This window comes from Oncorhynchus gorbuscha, linkage group LG26 (genome assembly GCF_021184085.1).
Source record: "Oncorhynchus gorbuscha isolate QuinsamMale2020 ecotype Even-year linkage group LG26, OgorEven_v1.0, whole genome shotgun sequence".
In the NCBI taxonomy this organism is placed as follows: Eukaryota; Metazoa; Chordata; class Actinopteri; order Salmoniformes; family Salmonidae; genus Oncorhynchus; species Oncorhynchus gorbuscha.
Window position 1 is genome coordinate 36,618,818 of NC_060198.1, and position 22,689 is coordinate 36,641,506.

The window sequence follows — 22,689 nt, forward strand, 5'->3', positions numbered from 1 at the left end:
CCCAAGAAGAAGAAGATGATATCCACTACCTCAAAGGATCACAAGAAGGAAGTCAAGCTGTACTGTGTCTGTAAAACACCCTATGACGAGGCCAAGTAAGATACGGATGCACCATATCGGGTTCCCATTGAAACACTGAACATGTAACTGAACTGTAGCATGTATGTCAAAGACGTTGAACTGAAGTCCACATGGTTTCAGGTTCTACATTGGGTGCGACCTGTGCTCCAACTGGTTCCACGGTGCGTGTGTGGGCATCACGGAGAAGGAGGCCAAGAAAATGGACGACTACGTCTGTAATGGCTGCAAGCAGGGACAGGACTCACAGGACTCGGAGGGCACCAGGGAGGAGTTGTACTGCATCTGCCGGACGCCATATGATGAAACACAGTATGATAACACAATAATAATAATAAGGTTATAGCTTGGGTGAACTGAATGTTATAGGTCCAAATATCCCTGACCTGTACTTCCCATGTCTTTTCTCCCAGGTTTTACATTGGCTGCGACCGTTGCCAGAACTGGTACCACGGGCGCTGTGTGGGCATTCTGCAGAGCGAGGCCACCCACATAGACGAGTACGTGTGCCCGCAGTGTCAATCCACGGAGGACGCCATGACCGTCCTCACACCGTTAACCGACAAGGACTACGAGGGCTTAAGAAGAATCCTGCGCTCCTTACAGGTATGAAAGCCTGTGGTCTCCTCTTCAGTGTCTCTACTGATAATGCATTTGATATGGATATGGCCAGAGTTGGGAGTCACATCATGTACCCTGTCTTGAATAAATGAAATTATTAAATGAAACAACGTTGCATTGCAGGACCAGTGTTCTGGTCAGGGGCACTACATTCTCAACATACTTCAGTATACCTCACTGTTGTAAATCTGGGGCACTACATTCTCAACATACTTCAGTATACCTCACTGTTGTAAATCTGGGGCACTACATTCTCAACATACTTCAGTATACCTCACTGTTGTAAATATGGGGCACTACATTCTCAACATACTTCAGTATACCTCACTGTTGTAAATCTGGGGCACTACATTCTCAACATACTTCAGTATACCTCACTGTTGTAAATCTAGTGAAACATCTATTGTTCTGTTAACAGGCTCACAAAATGGCGTGGCCGTTCCTTGAACCAGTAGATCCCAACGATGCTCCTGATTATTATGGCGTTATAAAGGAACCGATGGGTAAGGGCAGATCTCTAAATCACTGTAATGTCATTGACTGTCGCTATTATTTCACATCAAAAAATTTTGGTCACATACACATGGTTAGCAGATATTAATGCGAGTGTAGCGAAATGCTTGTGAGAAAAAACATTAATCTGGAATGTGTTGGAAAGTAGACACAAAATGTGTACTTGGCTAGTGTTTATGTTGATAGTTTAGAAAATATAATCATTGACCAACACATTGACCAACACATTTACCTTTGCTATGTTTACCTTTACCTATGTTTCATCCCCAGACCTCTCCACAATGGAAGACAAATTACAGAAACGGTATTACAACAAGCTCACTGAGTTTGTGGCGGACATGACCAAAGTCTTTGACAACTGCCGCTACTACAACCCCAACGACTCCCCCTTCTTTCAGTGTGCCGAAGTTCTGGAGTCATTCTTTGTACAGAAGCTCAAAGGTTTCAAAGCTAGCAGGTAAGTTCAGAGCTCTCATGACTCCCAAGGCTCTTCAGAGGCCCTGTCATTAATTCTCCTGTTAGAAAAGACTCCCTCCGTCATGCTCCTCTGCTTTCCATGGTCTCATCTGACGTTAGGGCATGGGTAATGGCTTGTCAGTCATATAATGTTCATGACACTCCATGTGACTTTGATTGAATCTGCTTTTGAGAATTTCCCAAGAACACCCTTTTTAATCTTTTCTTTTTCATTAAACCATGCATCCGTGTCATGTTAGTTAGCCTCATGCACTCTTTGGGCATGTCCGTTTGTGTTGTAGTAGCCTGACTTTGGCTGTGGTCTTCCCCACAGACCTGGCTGTGGTTTGTGGGATGCAGAGTCTTACCAAAGCCTACAGGGCTGACTTCAGCTCAGACTTCCTCCCTGCAATAGTTTTCAGTAGAGCTTCATTAATGTTTGTTCCATCTCTATGTCATGCATCACCTTGCATTGTGTCTCTTTCACCTGTACCGCATGCATTTGATTTATGCCACTCATTCTCTCTTTCTTGCAGATTGTGATGTCATAAGTCTGACGTTATAGCTGGAGTCTGAGCTGGATGCTGGGGTCTCTAGTAGTGAATCATGGAACTTGCTGTTTCATAAACAGTGGAAATTCTGTGTGATTATTTAAGATTTAAAGAAATAAACACACAAACACACACAAGTGTTCTATCAGTGAAACAAACCATGCATAAAAGTACATTTGCAAGTATAGAAGCCAAATTCCCAAAATGCCTTCTGTGACAATCACAAAATGGCGGCCATGTTGACACTTACAAATCAAGTTATCAAGGGATATGCTTTTTCTCTATTATTTTGGTAATTTTACCATTTAAGATCGCATCAATTATCAGCAAGATAAGTGTCAGGGAAGCTTTTACTTAGAAATGTGTAAATAAGCTTCACCCAGAAATGCATTTTTTATTAGTAGTTAGTTATTCTTGGAGAGGGAGATATAAAAACAACATTTGGGACCACATGTAAAGCTGTATATTTTATTATTATATATTTATCAAATTAAGTTCCTCTCTTATTAATGGCCTTCTTTCAGCTGATTTAAATATCATGCATTCGTAATGAATGGGCATGATTTTAATATACTGCACAGGTTTTGTAGGTAAATTATAGCTTAACTACTGGTTGATTTATTATTTGGATGTTTTAAATTTAGTGATAAAAAAAATAAGATTGATATTGTATGGTTTTTAATCCTTTTGTGAAGGATTATTTTATGGTTAAAACAAAGCGAGCCTATGGTCAGAGGAATTTATATAGACTTAAAATAATAAATAAAATGTCACGGCTTAACTATATTGGACCCCATGCCTTACTGCATGAAGGTACCTCAGGATGTAGACGTGAAGCACCATTTTCATTGACTAAGTCATTCCCAATGAATTAGACCAACATGGCTGCTTCCTGACCCCATGGCATCCATTTTTTGTATCATTGTTTTGTTTTTTTGTTCATGTCAGTATGTTTAAACTATTCATAAAAATGTTTAAAGGTTCTCAACTGTTCCCCTTTTCCACATTCTATAGGTCTCATAACAACAAACTACAGACTTCGACCTCTTAGTATATACCACAACAAAAAAATGCACTCTGCGAGAATTGGGTTAAATTCTGAACAATTAATCCATGTTGGGACCTGGCTCCTGTGCTTTGTGACCTCCACTCCTCTCCCTCCATCTGGCCCCACTACGCAGCCCCCAAAGGAAGACTCTCCCTGTAAGACCAGCAGCGCTGCTCCCACACAACTGTCAGGTGGAGCTGCTGCCTGCCCACCTCTGCCACATGGACATTTGACAAGGGGTTAAAATGGAGGGTTTGAATAAAGGCATTTCTGAAAAAGGTTACCTTGAAGAAAATACTTTCTTTGGAGATCTCACGTTTCCTTGTTCCTTCTTCTTTATTTGATTCTTTGTTACCCCTCTAGCCAGTTGAAGAAATTAAGAAAAGCTTACGCTTCCATGGCCATGCCCATAAAAAATAAAAAAACATTTGACGCCTGTTTGAATGTTGAAAAATGTTGAGCTGAGTTGCACTCAGTGTATCAGATTGCACAGGGATACTTAGGTGTGTCTATACCCTTTCAATCACTTTATTAGAGGTGGCGTGAAAGATACATCTCATTGGGAAGGACTTGCTTGAGTTTGGACCGACTGGCTTTCTGGACACTAACAGTTTGAGTTTCAGTCAAGCTATGCTGAATGGAATAAAGTATTTGGTATTAATTGCCCAGCAGTAATGACACTGCTAAGGATAAAAACACAATGCATTTGAAGGTATCCTGCCCTCTTTGTAAAACTTGTCAGATTTTGAATTTTTGTTTTTGTATTACAGCTGAAGAGATTGATGTATATGAAACATAATAAATGGAGAACACTGAGCTCTCTTCCACTACTGAAAGTGTTGGCATGTGCTTTTGTGAAATAAATTGCTTTAGCTATATGAAAATATTTTTCCCTAAAGCATTTACAGTACATTCAAAGTATTCAGGCCCCCTTCACTTTTTCCACATTACAGCCTAAATCTAAAATGAATTAAATAGTTGTTTCCCCTCGACACACAATACCCCATAATGACAAGGTAAAAACAGATTGTTAGGAATTTTAATAAATGTATAAAGAAAAATAATAATCCCCATTTACATAAGTATTCAGACCCTTTCTCAGTCCTTTTTGAAGCACCTTTTGGCAGCGATTACAACCTTGGCTCTTGGGTATGACGCTTCTAGCTTGGCACACCTGTATTTGGGGAGTTTCTGGAGATCCTCGAGCTCTGTCAGGTTGGATGGGGTGGCGTCGCTGCACAGCTATTTTCAGGTCTCCAGAGATGTATTTATTTGATTTATTTCACCTTTATTTAACCAGGTTGGCAAGTTGAGAACAAGTTCTCATTTACAATTGCGACCTGGCCAAGATAAAGCAAAGCAGTTCGACACATACGACACAGAGTTACACATGGAGTAAAACAAACATACAGTCAACAATACAGTACAAACAAGTCTATATACGATGTGAGCAAATGAGGTGAGATAAGGGAGGTAAAGGCAAAAAAAGGCCATGGTGGCAAAGTAAATACTATATTGCAAGTAAAACACTGGAATGGTAGATTTGCAGTGGAAGAATGTGCAAAGTAGAAATAAAAATAATGGGGTGCAAAGGAGCAAAATTAATTAATTAAATACAGTAGGGAAAGAGGTAGTTGTTTGGGCTAAATTATAGGTGGGCTATGTACAGGTGCAGTAATCTGTGAGCTGCTCTGACAGTTGGTGCTTAAAGCTAGTGAGGGAGATAAGTGTTTCCAGTTTCAGAGATGTTTGTAGTTCGTTCCAGTCATTGGCAGCAGAGAACTGGAAGGAGAGGCGGCCAAAGAAAGAATTGGTTTTGGGGGTGACTAGAGAGATATACCTGCTGGAGCGTGTGCTACAGGTGGGAGATGCTATGGTGACCAGCGAGCTGAGAAAAGGGGGGACTTTACCTAGCAGGGTCTTGTAGATGACATGGAGCCAGTGGGTTTAGCGACGAGTATGAAGCGAGGGCCAGCCAATGAGAGTGTACAGGTCGCAATGGTGGGTAGTATATGGGGCTTTGGTGACAAAACGGATTGCACTGTGATAGACTGCATCCAATTTGTTGAGTAGGGTATTGGAGGCTATTTTGTAAATGACATCGCCAAAGTTGAAGATTCGTAGGATGGTCAGTTTTACAAGGGTATGTTTGGCAGCATGAGTGAAGGATGCTTTGTTGCGAAATAGGAAGCCAATTCTAGATTTAACTTTGGATTGGAGATGTTTGATATGGGTCTGGAAGGAGAGTTTACAGTTTAACCAGACACCTAAGTATTTGAAGTTGTCCACGTCAGAGCCGTCCAGACTAGTGATGTTGGATAGGCGGGCAGGTGCAGGTAGCGATCGGGAGCATGCATTTAGTTTTACTTGTATTTAAGAGCAATTGGAGGCCATGGAAGGAGAGTTGTATGGCATTGAAGCTTGCCTGGAGGGTTGTTAACACCGTGTCCAAAGAAGGGCCAGAAGTATACAGAATGGTGTCGTCTACGTGGAGGTGGATCAGAGACTCACCAGCAGCAAGAGCGACCTCATTGATGTATACAGAGAAGAGAGTCGGTCCAAGAATTGAACCCTGTGGCACCCCCATAGAGACTGCCAGAGGTCCGGACAGCAGACCCTCCGATTTGACACACTGAACTCTATCAGAGAAGTAGTTGGTGAACCAGGCGAGGCAATCATTTGAGAAACCAAGGCTGTCGAGTCTGCCAATGAGGATGTGGTGATTGACAGAGTCAACATCCTTGGCCAGATCAATGAATACGGCTGCACAGTAATGTTTCTTATCGATGGCGGTTAAGATATCGTTTAGGACCTTGAGCGTGGCAGGGGGGAACCCATGACCAGCTCTGAAACCAGATTGCATAGCAGAGAAGGTATGGTGAGATTCGAAATGGTCGGTAATCTGTTTGTTGACTTGGCTTTCGAAGACCTTAGAAAGGCATGGTAGGATAGATATAGGTCTGTAGCAGTTTGGGTCAAGAGTGCCCCCCCCCCTTTGAAGAGGGGGATGACCGCAGCTGCTTTCCAATCTTTGGGAATCTCAGACGACACGAAAGAGAGGTTGAACAAGCTAGTAATAGGGGTGGCAACCATTTCTGCAGATAATTTTAGAAAGAAAGGGTCCAGATTGTCTAGCCCGGCTGATTTGTAGGGGTCCAGATTTTGCAGCTCTTTCAGAACATCAGCTGAACGGATTTGGGAGAAGGAGAAATGGGGAAGGCTTGGTCGAGTTGCTGTGCGGGGTGCAGTGCTGTTGACCGGTGTAGGAGTTGCCAGGTGGAAAGCATGGCCAGCCATAGAAAAATGCTTATTGAAATTCTCAATTATGGTGGATTTATCAGTGGTGACAGTGTTTCCTATCTTCAGTGCAGTGGGCAGCTGGGAGGAGGTGTTCTTATTCTCCATGGACTTTACAGTGTCCCAGAACTTTTTTGAGTTAGTGTTGCAGGAAGCAAATTTCTGCTTGAAAAAGCTTGCCTTGGCTTTTCTAACTGCCTGTGTATAATGGTTTCTAGCTTCCCTGAACAGCTGCATATAACAGGGGCTGTTCGATGCTCATGCAGAACGCCATAGGATGTTTTTGTGTTGGTTAAGGGAAGTCAGGTCTGGGGAGAACCAAGGGCTATATCTGTTCCTGGTTCTAAATTTCTTGAATGGGGCATGTTTATTTAAGATGGTTAGGAAGGCATTTAAAAAAAATATCCAGGCATCCTCTACTGACGGGATGAGATCAATATCCTTCCAGGATACCCCGGACAGGTTGATTAGAAAGGCCTGCTCGCTGAAGTGTTTCAGGGAGCGTTTTACAGTGATGAGTGGAGGTCGTTTGACCGCTGACCCATTACGGATGCAGGCAATGAGGCTGAGATCTTGGTTGAAGACTGCAGAGGTGTATTTAGAGGGCAAGTTGGTTAGGATGATATCTATGAGGGTGCCTGTGTTTAAGGCTTTGGGGAGATACCTGGTAGGTTCATTGATAATTTGTGTGAGATTGAGGGCATCAAGTTTAGATTGTCGGATGGCTGTGGTGTTAAGCATGTTCCAGTTTAGGTCGCCTAGCAGCACAAGCTCTGAAGATAGATGTTCGATTGGGTTAAAGTCCGAGCTCTGGCTGGGCCACTCAAGGACATTCAGAGCCACTCCTGCGTTGTCTTGTCTGTGTGCTTAGAGTCATCCAGTTGGAAGGTGAACCTTTGCCTCAGTCTAAGAACCTGCTCCAGAGCACTCAATCAAGGATCTCTCTGTTCTTTCCCTCGATCCTGACTAGTCTCCCAGTCCCTGCCGCTGAAAAACATCCCCACAGCATGATGCTGCCACCACCATGCTTCACCGTAGGGATGGTGCCAGGTTTCCTCCAGATGTGACGCTTGGCATTCAGGGGAAAGAGTTCAATCTTGGTTTCATCAGACCAGAGAATCTTGTTTCTCATGGTCAGAGTCCTTTAGGTGCTACTCCAAGCGGTCTGTCATGTGCCCTTTACTGAGGAGTGGCTTCCATCTGGCCACTCTCTACCATAAAGGCCTGATTGGTGGAGTGCTACAGATATGGTTGTCCTTCTGGAAGGTTCTCCCTCCGAAAAGAAACTCTGGAGCCCTGTCAGAGTGACCATCGGGTTCTTGGTCACCTCCGTGACCAAGGCCCTTCTCCCCAAATTGCTCCGTTTGGCCGAGCAGCCAGCTCTAGGAAGAGTCTTGGTGGTTCCAAACTTCTTCCATTTAAGAATGATGAAGGCCACTGTTCTTGTGGACCTTCAATGCTGCAGATATTTTTAGGTACCTTTCCCCAGATCTGTGCCTCGACGCAATTCTGTCCCCAGCGCTCAACAGACAATTCCTTCAACCTCATGGCTTGGTTTTTGCTCTGACATGCACTGTCAACTGTGGGAACTTATATAGACAAGTGTGTGCCTTTTCCAAATCATGTCCAATCAATTGAATTTACCACAGGTGGACACCAAGTTGTAGAAACATCTCAAGGATGATCAACGGAAACAGGATACACCTAAGCTCAATATTGATTCTCACAGCAAAGGGTCTGAATACTTATGTAAATAAGGTATTTCTGTTTTTTATTTGTAATAAATATGCAAAAATGTCTACAAACCTGTTTTGCTTTGTCATGTGGTATTGTGTGTGGATTAATGAGAAAAAAAAGAAAGATTTAATCAATTTTAGAATAAAGCTATAACGTAACAAAATGCGCTGTACATTATTTAATTGGAAGTTATGGGTAAGACCTTATGATCTCATCAACTAACTGCATCTATATAATTTGAATTTCCATTAATAGGACTGGTATGACCAGATGGGAGTCCAGTGACCCTTTATCCCCAGTTCCAGGTATTCATGTCTAAATTGTATGCATATACGGAAGCACATGTAAATGCTATATTCAGAGGATGATGTTGATTATTGGTCATGATACAATATAGTCAGTGTAATGTTTATCCATATATTTTAACAGATTTTTGGATGTCTGGGTTCTCTGATTTTAAGCGTATCTTCTAAACGGTTTAAAACCACTCCTTAAATTGCATCAGATTTAAATATTGTTTTACACACACAGACCTAAGCAGAAAACACATTTTGAATGGTTATATTTAATAACAAAAAAAGCAACTGTTCCAACATGAACTTGTTTGGAAAAATTGTTTCTGATATGACACAAATTGTATTATGAGGGCATGGGAGTACTGAAATCTCGCGATAGGTCTCTACTGACAACATTTCCAGAGCACCCTGTGATTTTTCAAAACAGTCCAATAGGGTGATGCTTTTAATCGAACAGACCAATCAGGGAGCTTTGTGGCAGGAATTTAAAGGTCTGTGCAAATGCATTAGCTAGAATTTTTGAAGAAGGACCGGGTAAGTGCTTGGCAAATATGCGATATACTTCTATATGTTACTGCTTTACTTTGTTGATGGGTTTTGCTCGCCACTCTTCCTGGTCACTTGTGACTGATATAACTTTATATAAAAGGCAAAAACGTGTTCTTGGATCCTAGCTAGAAATTCGTATTATAAAGCTAATTGTTGCATTTCGTTTAGGTGTTCCAAAAAAAAAATTTATCAAACTTCGAGCATTTATCAATTTGCCCAAAAATGTCTGCTGGCAACGAGAACGGTGTCCGTCTGGACAAGTTCAAGAATAAGGGAAAAGATGCAACTGTAAGTGACATTCATGGCACATTTTTCAATGTTTCATTTCAAACGTGTTCATGCCTTGCTAGCTAAATGAATCTGGCTAGGCATAGTCAATGATGGTTGTTTATCACTTTGCAGGAACTTAGACGCAGGAGAGTAGAAGTGAACGTTGAACTTCGCAAGGCAAAGAAGGACGATCAGATTTTCAAAAGAAGAAATGTCACTACTTTGGTCGACGAGGCAACTTCCCCACTTCAAGAGAAAAGTCAAAACTGTCAAGTGAGTTTGTTATGCCTGTCTATACAATTCCAGTGGCGCACAATTGGCCCAGCGTCATCCGGATTAGGGGATGGCTTGGCCGGGGAAGGCCGTAAAATAAGAATTTGTTCTTAACTGACTTGCCTAGTAAAATGGTTCCAATGGTAACAACCTGTCTTAATTTACAGGCCACTCGACAGTGGACCGTGGAGGAGATTCTTGCTGGTGTGAACAGTAACAACCTTGATGCCCAGCTCAATGCTACGCAGGCTGCAAGGTAAAGTAATCCATGTAAAACTGTTTGGGATATCCTGTTTATCTTATTTTTAAGTGTTGGCTACCATGATCATGATTCGTTGCTTGTTCAATTGTTCTCATTACAGGAAGTTGCTATCCCGTGAGAGACATCCTCCCATTGACCACATCATCAGTGCTGGGCTGATTCCTAAGTTAGTTGCATTCTTGTGTTTGGAGTCACCCCCTATCCAGTTTGAGGCTGCCTGGGCTCTAACCAACATTGCATCTGGAACATCTGACCAGACCAGTGCTGTTGTGGAGGGCGGAGCCATTCCAGCCTTCATCAGGCTTGTCTTGTCTCCCCACCCACACATCAGCGAGCAGGCTGTCTGGGCTTTGGGTAACATTGCAGGTAAAGCATTCCTTTTTTGTTACAGCATCTCGTCAGTGTATAGAGCCCTAAACTGCATAAGTGATCTCCCACCCCTAACCTTGCGTCCTTGCTTTATTCTGTTAGGTGATGGGTCGGTCTACAGAGACCAGGTCATCAAGCATGGAGCTGTGGCCCCCCTGCTTAGTCTGCTCGCTGTCCCTGAGCTCTCTTTGTTCTCTGTAAGTGTTCTTAGTGCCTAGTACTCTCAATGTGGTGATCCTTGGCAACCATTCATAAGCAATCACTTGACTTGTTTATGACATGCTACAAAGTATCAGTCGTGTTATTTGAAAACTCCTTGCCCCACATTACTTTCCTCACTGGCCACTGGGAGGTGCTGTAACTATATTAATGAACACCTCAAATATTTCTTTGTCTTTCTCTGCAGTCTGGCTACCTGAGGAACATCACCTGGACGTTGTCAAACTTGTGCCGCAACAAGAACCCGTCTCCACCTCTGGCAGCCGTGCAGCAGATCATGCCCACTCTGGTGCGTCTGCTGCACTATGATGATAAGGAGGTGCTGGCAGACACCTGCTGGGCATTGTCCTATCTTACCGACGGGCCCGATGAGCGCATTGAGGTGGTGGTGCAGACTGGCCTGATCTCCCGCCTGGTGCAGCTGCTTGGCTCTGGGGAGATCGCTGTTGTGGTATGTGCCCAGTCTAGTTATTGTGCAGAGGTGGTGGGCTGTCATGTACAATGATGAAGTAGTCACCATATTTATACATTTCAACATCTATGGTACTGTCTTTTTTTTCACCCAAGTGCCCACTGTCTTTGACCTGTCTCCTTCAGACTCCTTCACTGCGTGCCATTGGCAATATGGTGACTGGCACTGATGAGCAGACTCAGGCTGTGCTGAACGCTGGGGCCCTCTCAATGTTTCCTGGCCTGCTTCGCCACCACAAGAGTAACATCCAGAAGGAGGCCTCCTGGACCCTGTCCAACATCACTGCAGGGAGCGACTCTCAGATCCAGGATATCATCAATGCTGGCCTGGTTCCTCTCATGGTAGATGTCCTACGCAAGGTATGTAGGTTTGTTTTCTGTAGCAAAATATTGTATAATTAGTTTTATTTTTTACGATGCTTATTCCTCACCTGCTTTTCTATACAGGGTGACTACAAGACTCAGAAAGAGGCAGTTTGGGCAATAACCAACTTTACCAGTGGGGGCACAGTTGAACAGGTTGTGTACCTTGTTCAAGCCAATGTGCTGGAGCCTTTGTTGAATCTACTCTCAACAAAGGATAGCAAAACCATCCTTGTCATCTTGGATGCCATCACCAACATTTTCCTGGTAAGTGGACCTTCTCGCCAAGAAATAGTTAATCTTATTACCGGCGTAGGCATTTGTACCTTGTAACTGCAAGATTCGGTTGACATTTATTCTTAACTTGTTTTGTCCATCAGGCTGGAGATAAGATTGGTGAAGCAGAAAGGCTGTGCATGATAATTGAGGAATGTGGTGGGCTAGACAAGATTGAAGCTCTGCAGTCCCATGAGAATGAGCTAGTCTACAAGGCCTCCCTCAACCTGATTGAGAAATATTTCTCTGGCGAGGTGAGCATTGTGTAATGGTGACTAATTGAACCTGTCCTATTATAGATGGTATGTTTCCTTTGCCTCAAATGTTCTGTTTTCTAGGAAGAGGAAGACCAATGTGTTGCTCCAGAATTGACAACTGATGGATATGCATTCCAGATCAGTGAGGACCAAAGCACTTTCAACTTCTAAATACCACTTTTCCTTTAATCTCTACTGTATACTGCCACTGTTTGTCCTCCAATAATGGACTTCCATTGTCTGAAATGTACATATGTTTTATAAATGTCTGTAAATAAAAAATTTAAATGTCAACTGTTGTAATTTCTTGGTTTGGGTGGATTAGCAATGCATTGACTTCCAATATAAATCTTTATAGCTTCCACCCTCTTGTTTCTTTAAGAACTAAATGCAAAGACACACGGTTTTTGCTACGGTATCTGGACTGTCAGAGCCCAAAAAAAACTAGTAACCCAAAATGTCACTTGTATGACAAAGCTGTATTTTCTGTCTTTGGCATCCGATCATTAAAGTTTCAGCCAAGTCCTACAGGCAGCTTCTTTCCATCCCCATGTCGTCATTGGTCATTTACTTACTAGCCTCCCTGAAGTGGGCTCTGCACTGTAGGGCGCACGAGCTCAACAGTTCAACTCTCGTCTGGCTGAGAGGAGGACTGAATTCCAATCCGTCCGAAGCTGAAGCGCGCTGAAGATGTGAAGTGTGAGCTCGGTTCGCTTGCTTACTCTAAAATAATTAGTCATCCAGAACCCCGATGACTAAATACTCTTGCAAAATCAAATGCACTCTGCGGCATCCGATCTAGTAATAGTTTGTATGTGCGCGACAGCGATTGTGTGATCATGATGGCAGCAGTGATGTCTACATCCGGGCAACAATGCCTTCGCTCCATTTATTGTTACTTCGGTTTGAAACTGGTTAGTCTAAACTATTAAGCTGGAAGCAAGATGTCTAACCAAGGAGTTCGGCGAAATGGTCCAGTTAAACTGCGTTTAACAGGTAAGAGACGTTGAATGTTGTCCCACAAATGTGGCTACTTAGCGCGACCTAGCTACTATAGCTAGTTTATTGTGTGTTGCTAGCCCAGCTAACGACGTTAGTTTGTAGGACAAACGTGTGCTTGCTGTAGTTTAAAAGTTTGGGCGCACTTGATTATTTCGAGTAGGGCACTTTATGTATGTGGCACATTAAACAAACTAAGCGACACAGGTAGATCACTTGGAAACGTTTCAGAAATATGATTTATAACGCGTGCTGAATTAAACAGCTAGCTTGTTAACGTTGGCTTCTAATGTTGGCTAACCAGCTAATAACGTTAGCACAGGCAAAACAAAAGTAATCCGCCTGTGATTGCTGCTAGTTAAGAAATAGTTTATTTGCTAAAGAAATTAAATAACGTTATAATTTTGTAAGAACTGGGTTCATTACTCTTTAATTTTTAAACTATGCATATAATTTTCATGTGGGTAACCATTCTCATTAATTGCCAAAAATGTCACTGTCCCGCATGACTGTATTCCTTGCTATTAATCTAGCTAATAAAACAATGCCATAGCTACCACACAATCTGTATAATTGAAGCATCTAGATGGCGACTAAATGGAGAATATGGCTGCGTTTACACAGGGGGACCAATTCCGATCTTTTGCACAATTATTGCTGGGGAGGGGGGTTGTGGAAAAAGATGAATGGTGCTGTCAGTGTAAACGCAGTATATCTCCCAGACAGTCCACATCCTGCAAAGTGGGGATCAATCACCCCCCCCCCCCCCCAGAATACTGTGGCTGTGATGTAAACAGGGCCTCAACGCACTCTCTGGGTTACTCCTTGGTTTGTACTATTTCAACACAAACAGTGAAACGTTTACATGAGAGGACATTGTTTTGACTGGGAGAGGGGGATGACAGCAGTGGTGTTTGATGTACTTCCAGGATCAGGGCTGAGTCAAATTCCAGGCCTTTCCATTTACCAGGAAGAGCCAAATGAAATATTTAAGCTAGTGCTGTTCCTGATAGAAATGAGTGTAGTGCAGGGGTCTCTGGACTGAAGTGAGAGATCTGCCTGATGGGGAAAATAGATTACTTTCAATGGTGTTGCTTAAATCACCTGTGCTACAGAGGCCACATTTACACAGGAAGCCCAATTCGGATCTTTTGCCCAATCTTTTGGTAAAATATTATTGCTCAAAAGATCAATTAGCGAAAAGATCAGAGTTCGGCTGCATTGTAAACGCAGCTTTAAGCATGGAAATTAAAGCACATTGAGAGTTCTGACAACCTGTGAGTTTGTCCAAAAGTGAACTTTTTGGCACAAATTCTACTGGTGGGGTAACCAAGTTAGAACTAGATTGCCCCATTGAAATGTTTCCAAAGTAATATCCTGAACTTAAGACAGATTTCGGTGTCTTTTGTTTGTCCGAACTAAATATTGGTCAATCATGTGCAACACTTTTCTGTCACTTTTTTTCTTGAACTTTGTAAATTGCCCATTGTGAATTAGTCTGTCTTTCCACTTAGAGATTGACTACATTGGTGTCTTGGAGAAATAGTAAGAATGTGAATTCCCTGTCAAAAACAAGGAGTATGATCACATGGACCTCTTTTCCTGACTTTACACAAAATGTGTATTTTCTCACTTAACTACTTTCATATTCGCTTTTCTGCCTGTCTTCCACATGTCTGTTGGTTGGACTGAAGTGTTTTTCTTCTTCTGCCATCGTCTCCCCAGGGAAGGTCTCTTTAGACTTAGGCTTTGTAAAATTGTACAGCATTAACCATATGTTCCCCCACAGCTGGACTCGCTCTGGGCAGGGAAGGATGTTGTTTAGGGAGTCAGTGCCGTGGTGGTATGTCCTCCTTACCTGACTACCCATTTGTGATTGGGGGGGGGGGGGGGGGGTTGATAGTAGAGGTCGACTGATTATGTTTCAACGCCGATACCGCTTATTGGAGGACCAAAAAAAACGATACTGATTTAGTTGGTGGTGATGACAATTACAACAATACTGAATGAACACTATTTTAACTTAATATAATACATTAAAAATGTAGTCTCAAATAAATAATGAAACGTTTAAATAATGCAAAAATGCAGTTTTGGAGAAGAAAGTGAAAGTACAATATATGCCATGTAAAAGAACTAACGTTTGAGTTCCTTCAGAACATATGAAAGCTGGTGGTTCCTTTTAACATGAGTCTTCAATATTCCGATTTCTAATAAGTTTTAGGTTGTAGTTATTATAGGACTATTTCTCTCTATACCATTTTTATTTCATATACCTTTGACTATTGGATGTTCTAATAAGTACTTTAGTAATGCCAGCCTAATCTCAGGAGTTGATAGGCTTGAAGTCATAAACAGCACAATGCTTGAAGCACAGCAAAGAGCTGCTGGGAAACGCAGGAAAGTGCTGTTTGAATGAATGCTTACCAGCCTGCTGCTGCCTACCACCACTCAGACTGCTCTATCAAATATCAAATCATAGACTTAATTATATAATAAACACACAGAAATACGAGCCTTTGGTCATTGATATGGTCAAATCTGGAAACTATAATTTCGAAAACGTTTATTCTTTCAGTGAAATATGGGACCGTTCTGTATTTTATCGAACAACCTTCAATTGCACAACCTTCAATGTTATGTCATAATTATGTAAAATTATGGCAAATTAATTCCGGTCTTTGTTAGGAAGAAATGGTCTTCACACAGTTCGCAACGAGCCAGGCGGCCCAAACTGCTGCATATACCATGACTCTGCTTTCAAAGAACGAAAGAGAAGTGACACAATTTCCCTAGTTAAAAGAAATTCATGTTAGCAGGCAATATTAACTAAATATGTAGGTTAATGTGCTTGTGTATTGATTTTAAGAAAGGCATGGATGTTTATGGTTAGGTACACATTGATGCAACGACTGTGCTTTTTCGTGAATGCGCTTGTAAAATCATCACCCGTTTGGCGAAGTAGGCTGTGATTCGATGATAAATAAACGGGCACCACATTGATTATATGCAACACAGGACAAGCTAGATAAACGTAATATCATCAACCATGTGTAGTTAACTAGTGATTATGTTAAGATTGATTGTTTCTTTTATATAAGATAAGTTTAATGCTAGCTAGTAACAACCGCTCCTTGCTGCACTCCTGTAACAGGTGGTCAGCCTGCCACGCAGTCTCCTCATGGAGTGCAAAGTAATCGGCCATAATCGACATCCAAAAATGGCGATTACCGATTGTTATGAACACTTGAAAACTCCCTAATTAATCGGCCTTGCTGTTACATATCGGGATTTTATTTTTGACGATATATTGTTTGGACAATATCGCAATATTATTTTTGCTCTAGTTGGCTGTACCTTTGCCAAAACTCCAATATTTTTCTTTCATAGCTTGTTCTCCATCTTTCTCCATTCTCCATCTGTCAAATATTGTATAAACGAAATCATCATTATTTGGGCATGATAAGATGACATGATTGTGAAAATCTAATGTGTTTACTTACTGATAGGTGAGTTTGTATAAGTGATGAAGGTCTGAGCATGAGCCGTGAATTGATAATAGCAGCTTGTTAGATGTAGTTGACTTGGACACATTGCTGTTGACGAGTTTGTTATTGGGTAAACCCTGAATGATGAGTTGTTACATGTGAGCAGTCTTGTCGCTGTTTGCGTTCCTCTGAGCTTCTCCTTACTGACATACCCCCATCTATTCGAACCAGATGTTGCAGACGGTTGCCAGCTTTTAAACTGGAAAAATATGGCAAGCAAGCCGCTAAAACTAACACTTGTGGTGAGAATTGCCCCTTGAATACACAAGACAGGTTTCCATTGTGCTCTACAGCTGATCATTCTTAAATTATGTCACACAAACATGGTTAATGGCACAATACATGATCTGGTAAGTAATAAATTACAGTGTTAAAATATGTCTCAATGCGGAGCACCTTATCTGATCAGCTCTAAATTGTATTACTCAAACATGGTTCATGACCAAATGGTATCCATTCCAAACAGCCATAAATTTGTCAGGACACAGCACATGCTAACTTATCTGTCTCCCATAAAGTAATTTGAACAAAGAAGCTGTGGAAGGGAGAAGTGATCCCTCCATTTTAACACTGAGGCTTCTGATCCCCAGCTGTTTGTAGCCGAGAGCTGAATTCGCCTCACACGCCAACAGATTTGAACAGCACAGACATTGATTAAGAGATCTCCATAGCATCAGTAAAATGAAACGCTTAGTAATAGGTTCTAAAAAAATATATGTAAGGGCCAACTGTTCTTAGTTTTATTGTCTGACCCTTTGTTAGTTGATTCAACTCTATTTGTTTAACATGCATATTACTCTTCTGGGTTTTGCCATGCACAGGAAAGAGGGAAGAACTGACTCTATGAGATTGTCTATCATTCTCCACAAAAGCATCCCCCCTCTTTCTTTCTGTGAGTCACTCAGTCCTGTTCTTTCCGACTGTAAACTGCTTCCCTCCCAGTCCTAAGCGCGTGTCACCCCCACCCCCAGTGAGAGAGAAAGCTGTCGTGTGGCGCTGGGTTTCTCTCTGACTCCGTCAGTGCTTTTGGATCTTTCTTTTGACTGGGAACCAGCTACTATTGAGGACAGCATTGAACAAAGCTGCAGCTTTGTCAGGTTTACCTATTGAAAGGTCTACGTTTTATTTAGTCGATTATAGTTGCTAGCTACCTCTCTGGGCTCTTATAAAATGGGCTGTTGAAAGAACACAGATGCACTTGTCTCATTTAAATCAAAGCAGCCCCAAACGATTCCTTTGACAATAGGTTGCGAGCCTAAACATTCTCTCGCTGTACAAATCTGATTGAAGGATCCATTCTCTGTAGTCCTTAGTCTACCGATTGGGTTAACATGTTAGGTAGTGGGGGGAAACTTGCAGCTGGGCACAGATGGTGCTACAGAGGCACAGGACATAATGATCCAGAGTTCTTAATGTGTGCAAAGTCTGCCTGGTGCGTTCATGAGGCTCAGCCGTTTTACAGAGTGCCTGTATGGAAGTGATTTTGGTCATCTGGGTGTTCAGACGGGATACATCGTAAATACACAATGATTAGGTACATGTGGGGAACTGTTGACTTTGCTACTCCATTACAGAACTGCAGAACAGTTCCACATTTTGCTTAAAGAAAAGGAAAACAAAACAATAGCAATTATTGCGCGTCATTTGTAAATGTTTTCCTTCCCCCGCCGAGGGTGCTCCGATAATTGCAATTTTTCCATAAATGAATTGACTGGGGTTGGCTTTCCTGTTGGTTCAGCTGCTCTTCAACGAGGACAAAGGCTTCTGCGGTCACACTCCCAAACCACTGCCAGCAACGGAGCCGAGGCCAGATGTAGAGGCGGAGTGGGCAGCATCGGAGAGGAAGCTCTTTACAGACTAACACTTGTCCAAATGTCACCCCTGACAGGTGGGGAGCAGACAAGAGAAACTCCCTTTGAGGTTCATAGTATTAATAAAGTGAAGAATTGCAGTCCTATTACGCAGCAGGACTTTCGGTTGGTCCTCATGTTTTGCTCAGATTGCTGGGTGGATTATGAGGGCTGTCCTCTCTACAGTGCGATGTGTTTGAGCAATCAGTCGGTGGTGGACCTTAGGAGAGTGGTGCTCCCAGCTAGGCCGAGCATAGAGTGGGCCATCAGACGGAGCTTTATTATTGTCATGTTCTGACCTTAGTTCTGTTATTATATCTTTGTTTTAGTATGAGTTGAGTAGGCAGTTTATGTTTGTTTTTCTATGTTGGTTTTTGAGTTCGGCCTAGTATGGTTCTCAATCAGAGGCAGCTGTCAATTGTTGTCCCTGATTGAGAATCATACTTAGGTAGCCTGGGTTTCACTTTTGGGTTGTGGGTGTTTGTTTTCCGTGTGAGTGTTTGGTCCACACGGTACTGATTTCGGTTTTGTATATTCACGTCATCATTTGTTGTTTTGTTCGAGTGTTCTATTGTCTTTATTAAAAAACATTATGGACACTTACCACGCTGCGCATTGGTCCTCCGATCCTTCTCGCTACTCCTCCTCAGAAGAGGAGGAAGAGAACCCTTACAATTATCTTCAGTGGTGGATTGTTTTCCCAAATTCAGAGTTCTTTATTGAACTTAATGCTGGCAAAGGTTGGTGTGTGTGTTTGTGCGCTTATCTCACTGACTCAATACATTCCATTCAAGTCGCGTTAATGGATTATAGTTTCCTAGTCTCATTTAGAAACTAAATGCACAGACCACCTCACATTCCCCTTCCTATAGACAGGTGGTTTGTTTACCAAACAAACAGATGTCTGCACAACTTTGGTGCAGCACAGATGGGGTTGGCTTACAAACAAAGGATTATTGACAACATGTAAACCATTTCATCTTAATGTTTATTGAGAACATAAATACATTTGCCCAATAAGCACTGGTGTCTCTCAAATGCATCGTTACTAGAGGTTGACCGATTATGATTTTTCAACACCAATACCCATTTTTGGAGAACCAAAAAGCCGATACCGATTAATCGGCCGATTTTTTTGTTGTTGTTGTTTTTGTATTTGTAATAATGACAATTACAACAATACTGAATGAACACTTATTTTAACTTAATATAATACATCAATAAAATTAATTTAGCCTCAAATAAATAATGAAACATGTTCAATTTGTTTTAAATAATGCAAAAATAAAGTGTTGGAGAAGAAAGTAAAAGTGCAATATGTGCTATGTAAGAAATCTAACGTTTAAGTTCCTTGCTCAGAACATGAGAACATATGAAAGCTGGTGGTTCCTTTTTTAACATAAGTCTTCAATATTCCCAGGTAAAAAGTTTTAGGTTGTAGTTATTGCTAGCTAGCAACTTACCTTGGCTTACTGCATTCGCGTAACATGCAGTGTGGAGTGCAACGAGAGAGAGGCAGGTCGTTATTGCGTTGGACTAGTTAACTGTAAGGTTGCAAGATTGGATCTCCCGAGCTGACATGGTGAAACTCTATCGTTGTGCCCCTGAACAAGGCAGTTAAGCCACCGTTCCTAGGCCGTCATTGAAAATAAGGTGTTCTTAATGTTCTTAACTGACTTGCCTAGTTAAATAAAGATTAAATAAAGGTGGGGGGGTTTTAGCCGCAAAATCAGTGTCCAAAAATACTGATTTCCGATTGTTATGAAAACAAAACTTGAAATCGGCCGGAATTAATCGGCCATTCTGATTAATCGGTCGACCTCTAATCGTTACAGTTGTTGATTAGCTAGCTAGCGAATTTGAGCTATGTTGGCATAGCAGTGACATAAGTCAAAACAAGACAACTTGCTGAAACAGCTACCTATGATTCCCCACAGCTACAGCAATGGCAAGAAGCTGCCATCTGACCATTCAGAATCATAACATAGCCCGGTTCCTCTCTAGGTTTCTTCCTAGGTTTTGGCCTTTCTAGGGAGTTTTTCCTAGCCACCGTGCTTTTACACCTGCATTGTTTGCTGTTTGGGGTTTTAGGCTGGGTTTCTGTACAGCACTTTGAGATATCAGCTGATGTACGAAGGGCTATATAAATAAATTTTATTTGATTTGATTTGAACACAGCCTTTTGCCTCTTAGATGTGAGTGCTTCATTGTTTCGACGTTGTCAACCAACCCGTCTGTCTATACTCCGCTCTGTCTTGCCTCTGTAGATGTTCTTTGTGAAACCAGAGGGCATCTAATGATAAGCAGGTGCTGAGCGTGAGTGTCAGTCGACAGAACATCTGCAGCCAGCCCCTCTCTGATGATTAGTGCTCTCCAGGCAGCGGCTGACATTATTTACAAGCGCCCCTCCACCTTACTGTCGGACAGAGGAAACACTCTTCACACCTGCTCTGCCTCAGGGTTGTCCATTTTGACCATTCTCCACTCCAGTTTCCTATTTACACACTGACATATCTGCTTTTCACACCACCGCTCCGAAGAAGCCCCTCTGTCAGCTTCCCAAGGAAGACGCCGTCTGGGTGCCGAGCGAACAGTGGAAGTTTTCTCCGACTTGAATGGTAATCCTCCTGGGTGGTTGAATGGGCGCCTTCAAAGGACTGATGTGTTAATCTGGCAGAGCCTTTTAATGTGTTAATATATTTTTATATCTTTTTTTCATAATTTATCTTTGAGAACTAACAATCACAAAAATAAAAAGTCAACAGTCAGGGAGAATTGAAAATTCCAAAAACAATGAATATAGCAGTATATATTGTATTATGTTTGAGTAAAAGAGCACAGCATTAGCCATGGCAAAATGTATAGATTTGCAGCAAATTCGCTTTAAAACTGCAAAAATGTATCTCAACTATATTGCGATTTTTGTTTTTTGAATCGCAGGAAATTGGCTTAAAAATGTTAATCTTCTCTACACCAGCAAGATGGGTGGGCCTCTATTATTTTGTTTTTTAAATTGCTGAGCCGACCGCGCACCCTGCCATGCCCGCAGCCACTCACACCACCTAAGCCTTTTTTTGATCCAGACAAAAGCCTGACTTCAGACATGTCTATGAATCCACATAAGACATGGGTCGGCAGGTAGCCTAGTGCGTTGGACTTATAACTGAAAGGTTGTCAGATCGAATCCCCGTGCTGACAAGGTAAATAAAATATATATACAGTGGGGCAAAAAAAGTATTTAGTCAGCCACCAATTGTGCAAGTTCTCCCACTTAAAAAGATGAGAGAGGCCTGTAATTTTAATCATAGGTACACTTCAACTATGACAGACAAAATGAGAGAGAAAAATCCAGAAAATCACATTGTAGGATTTTTAATGAATTTATTTGCAAATTATGGTGGAAAATAAGTATTATCATATAAACTAGTAATATCATAAACCATGTGTAGTTAACCAGTGATTGTGAAGATTGATAGTTTTTTTATGAGATAAGTTTAATGCTAGCTAGCAACTTACCATGGCTCCTTACAGCCACAAGGTACTTTTGATGCTTTGCTCACGTAACAGGCGGTCAGCCTGCAATGCAGTCTCCTCGTGGATTGCAATCTAATCGGCCATAATTGGCATCCAAAAAGGCCAATTACCGATTGTTATGAAAACTTGAAATCGGCCATAATTAAATTGGTCGACCTCTACACTAGATATCCAGACTTGTTTCCAGGAAAAGGTGGTGGGGTACCTAGAATGTTCCTGGGCTCTGCTGTAAACCTGGATTGATGTGATTAACCCATACCTCTCTAACCTTGAGCAGATAGGGGTCTCTAAGTTACCAGTGTTATGGGATGCTTGGTGTAAAAACCGCAAGGCGCTCACAGCTGACACAAAGCATCTGTCTGTGCCCAGCCTGCCGTTGAGCCCTTGGTCCTCTGAGGAGATACATCACGAGATGTTTATATTCACACCAGATCACATTTCTAATGCATTTCCACTAAAGTTGAGCAAATATGCCAAGGCTTTCTGTAAATGATTTGTGCACGTGAGCAAAGAGGATGACTGTCTAAAAATGTCTATTTCTGAAGACTGTCATGTCCGGTAGTTGGCTAGTTAGAAAGTCAAAACATTATGCCCCTTCTCCTTTTTAAAATAGAATTACACTTAATTCAGCAAGTATTTTCTTCTGTTTGACTGTCTTAAGGATGGCTATGTATCTTTCTTTTAAAATGACTGCATACACGGTCTCGTTGAGAGGACCCCGTTAACGCTGTTATTACAGGGACTACTCTCAACATGATTGCACAGCCTTCAACTCATTCCATAGTCCTAGAGTTATTGGGACTCTCCAGAATGAGTTCTGTAACCTTATCCTTGTAGAAATAAGAGGGACTC

At 41.9% G+C, this 22,689-nt stretch overlaps 2 protein-coding genes across 2 annotated transcripts in view; both read left to right on the forward strand.

Moving 5' to 3' along the window:
• Nucleotides 1-9,096: 9,096 nt before the first annotated feature.
• Nucleotides 9,097-12,200, forward strand: LOC124015175 (importin subunit alpha-1-like). The gene is made up of 11 exons (XM_046330180.1): nt 9,097-9,131; nt 9,315-9,434; nt 9,549-9,689; nt 9,857-9,945; nt 10,052-10,317; nt 10,423-10,517; nt 10,727-10,990; nt 11,137-11,370; nt 11,458-11,640; nt 11,754-11,903; nt 11,988-12,200. The coding sequence occupies exons 2-11, from the start codon at nt 9,369-9,371 to the stop codon at nt 12,075-12,077; spliced, it is 1,578 nt and encodes a 525-aa protein (XP_046186136.1). The 5' UTR covers nt 9,097-9,131; nt 9,315-9,368; the 3' UTR covers nt 12,078-12,200.
• Nucleotides 12,201-12,526: 326 nt separating this feature from the next.
• Nucleotides 12,527-22,689, forward strand: part of LOC124015174 (E3 ubiquitin-protein ligase SMURF2) — a 51,820-nt gene continuing 41,657 nt past the window's right edge. The window contains exon 1 of the mRNA XM_046330179.1: nt 12,527-12,902. Within this exon, the coding sequence (XP_046186135.1) occupies nt 12,851-12,902 (52 nt within the window). The 5' untranslated portion in view covers nt 12,527-12,850. The remainder of the gene's footprint in view (nt 12,903-22,689) is intronic.

Coding starts and splice junctions, on each gene's coding strand:
- LOC124015175 (XM_046330180.1), top strand. CDS start 9,369: ATGTCTGCTGGCAACGAGAACGGTGTCCGTCTGGACAAGTTCAAGAAT. Junction 9,435..9,548: donor ATAAGGGAAAAGATGCAACT/GTAAGTGACATT, acceptor ATCACTTTGCAG/GAACTTAGACGCAGGAGAGT. Junction 11,371..11,457: donor TGGTAGATGTCCTACGCAAG/GTATGTAGGTTT, acceptor TTTTCTATACAG/GGTGACTACAAGACTCAGAA.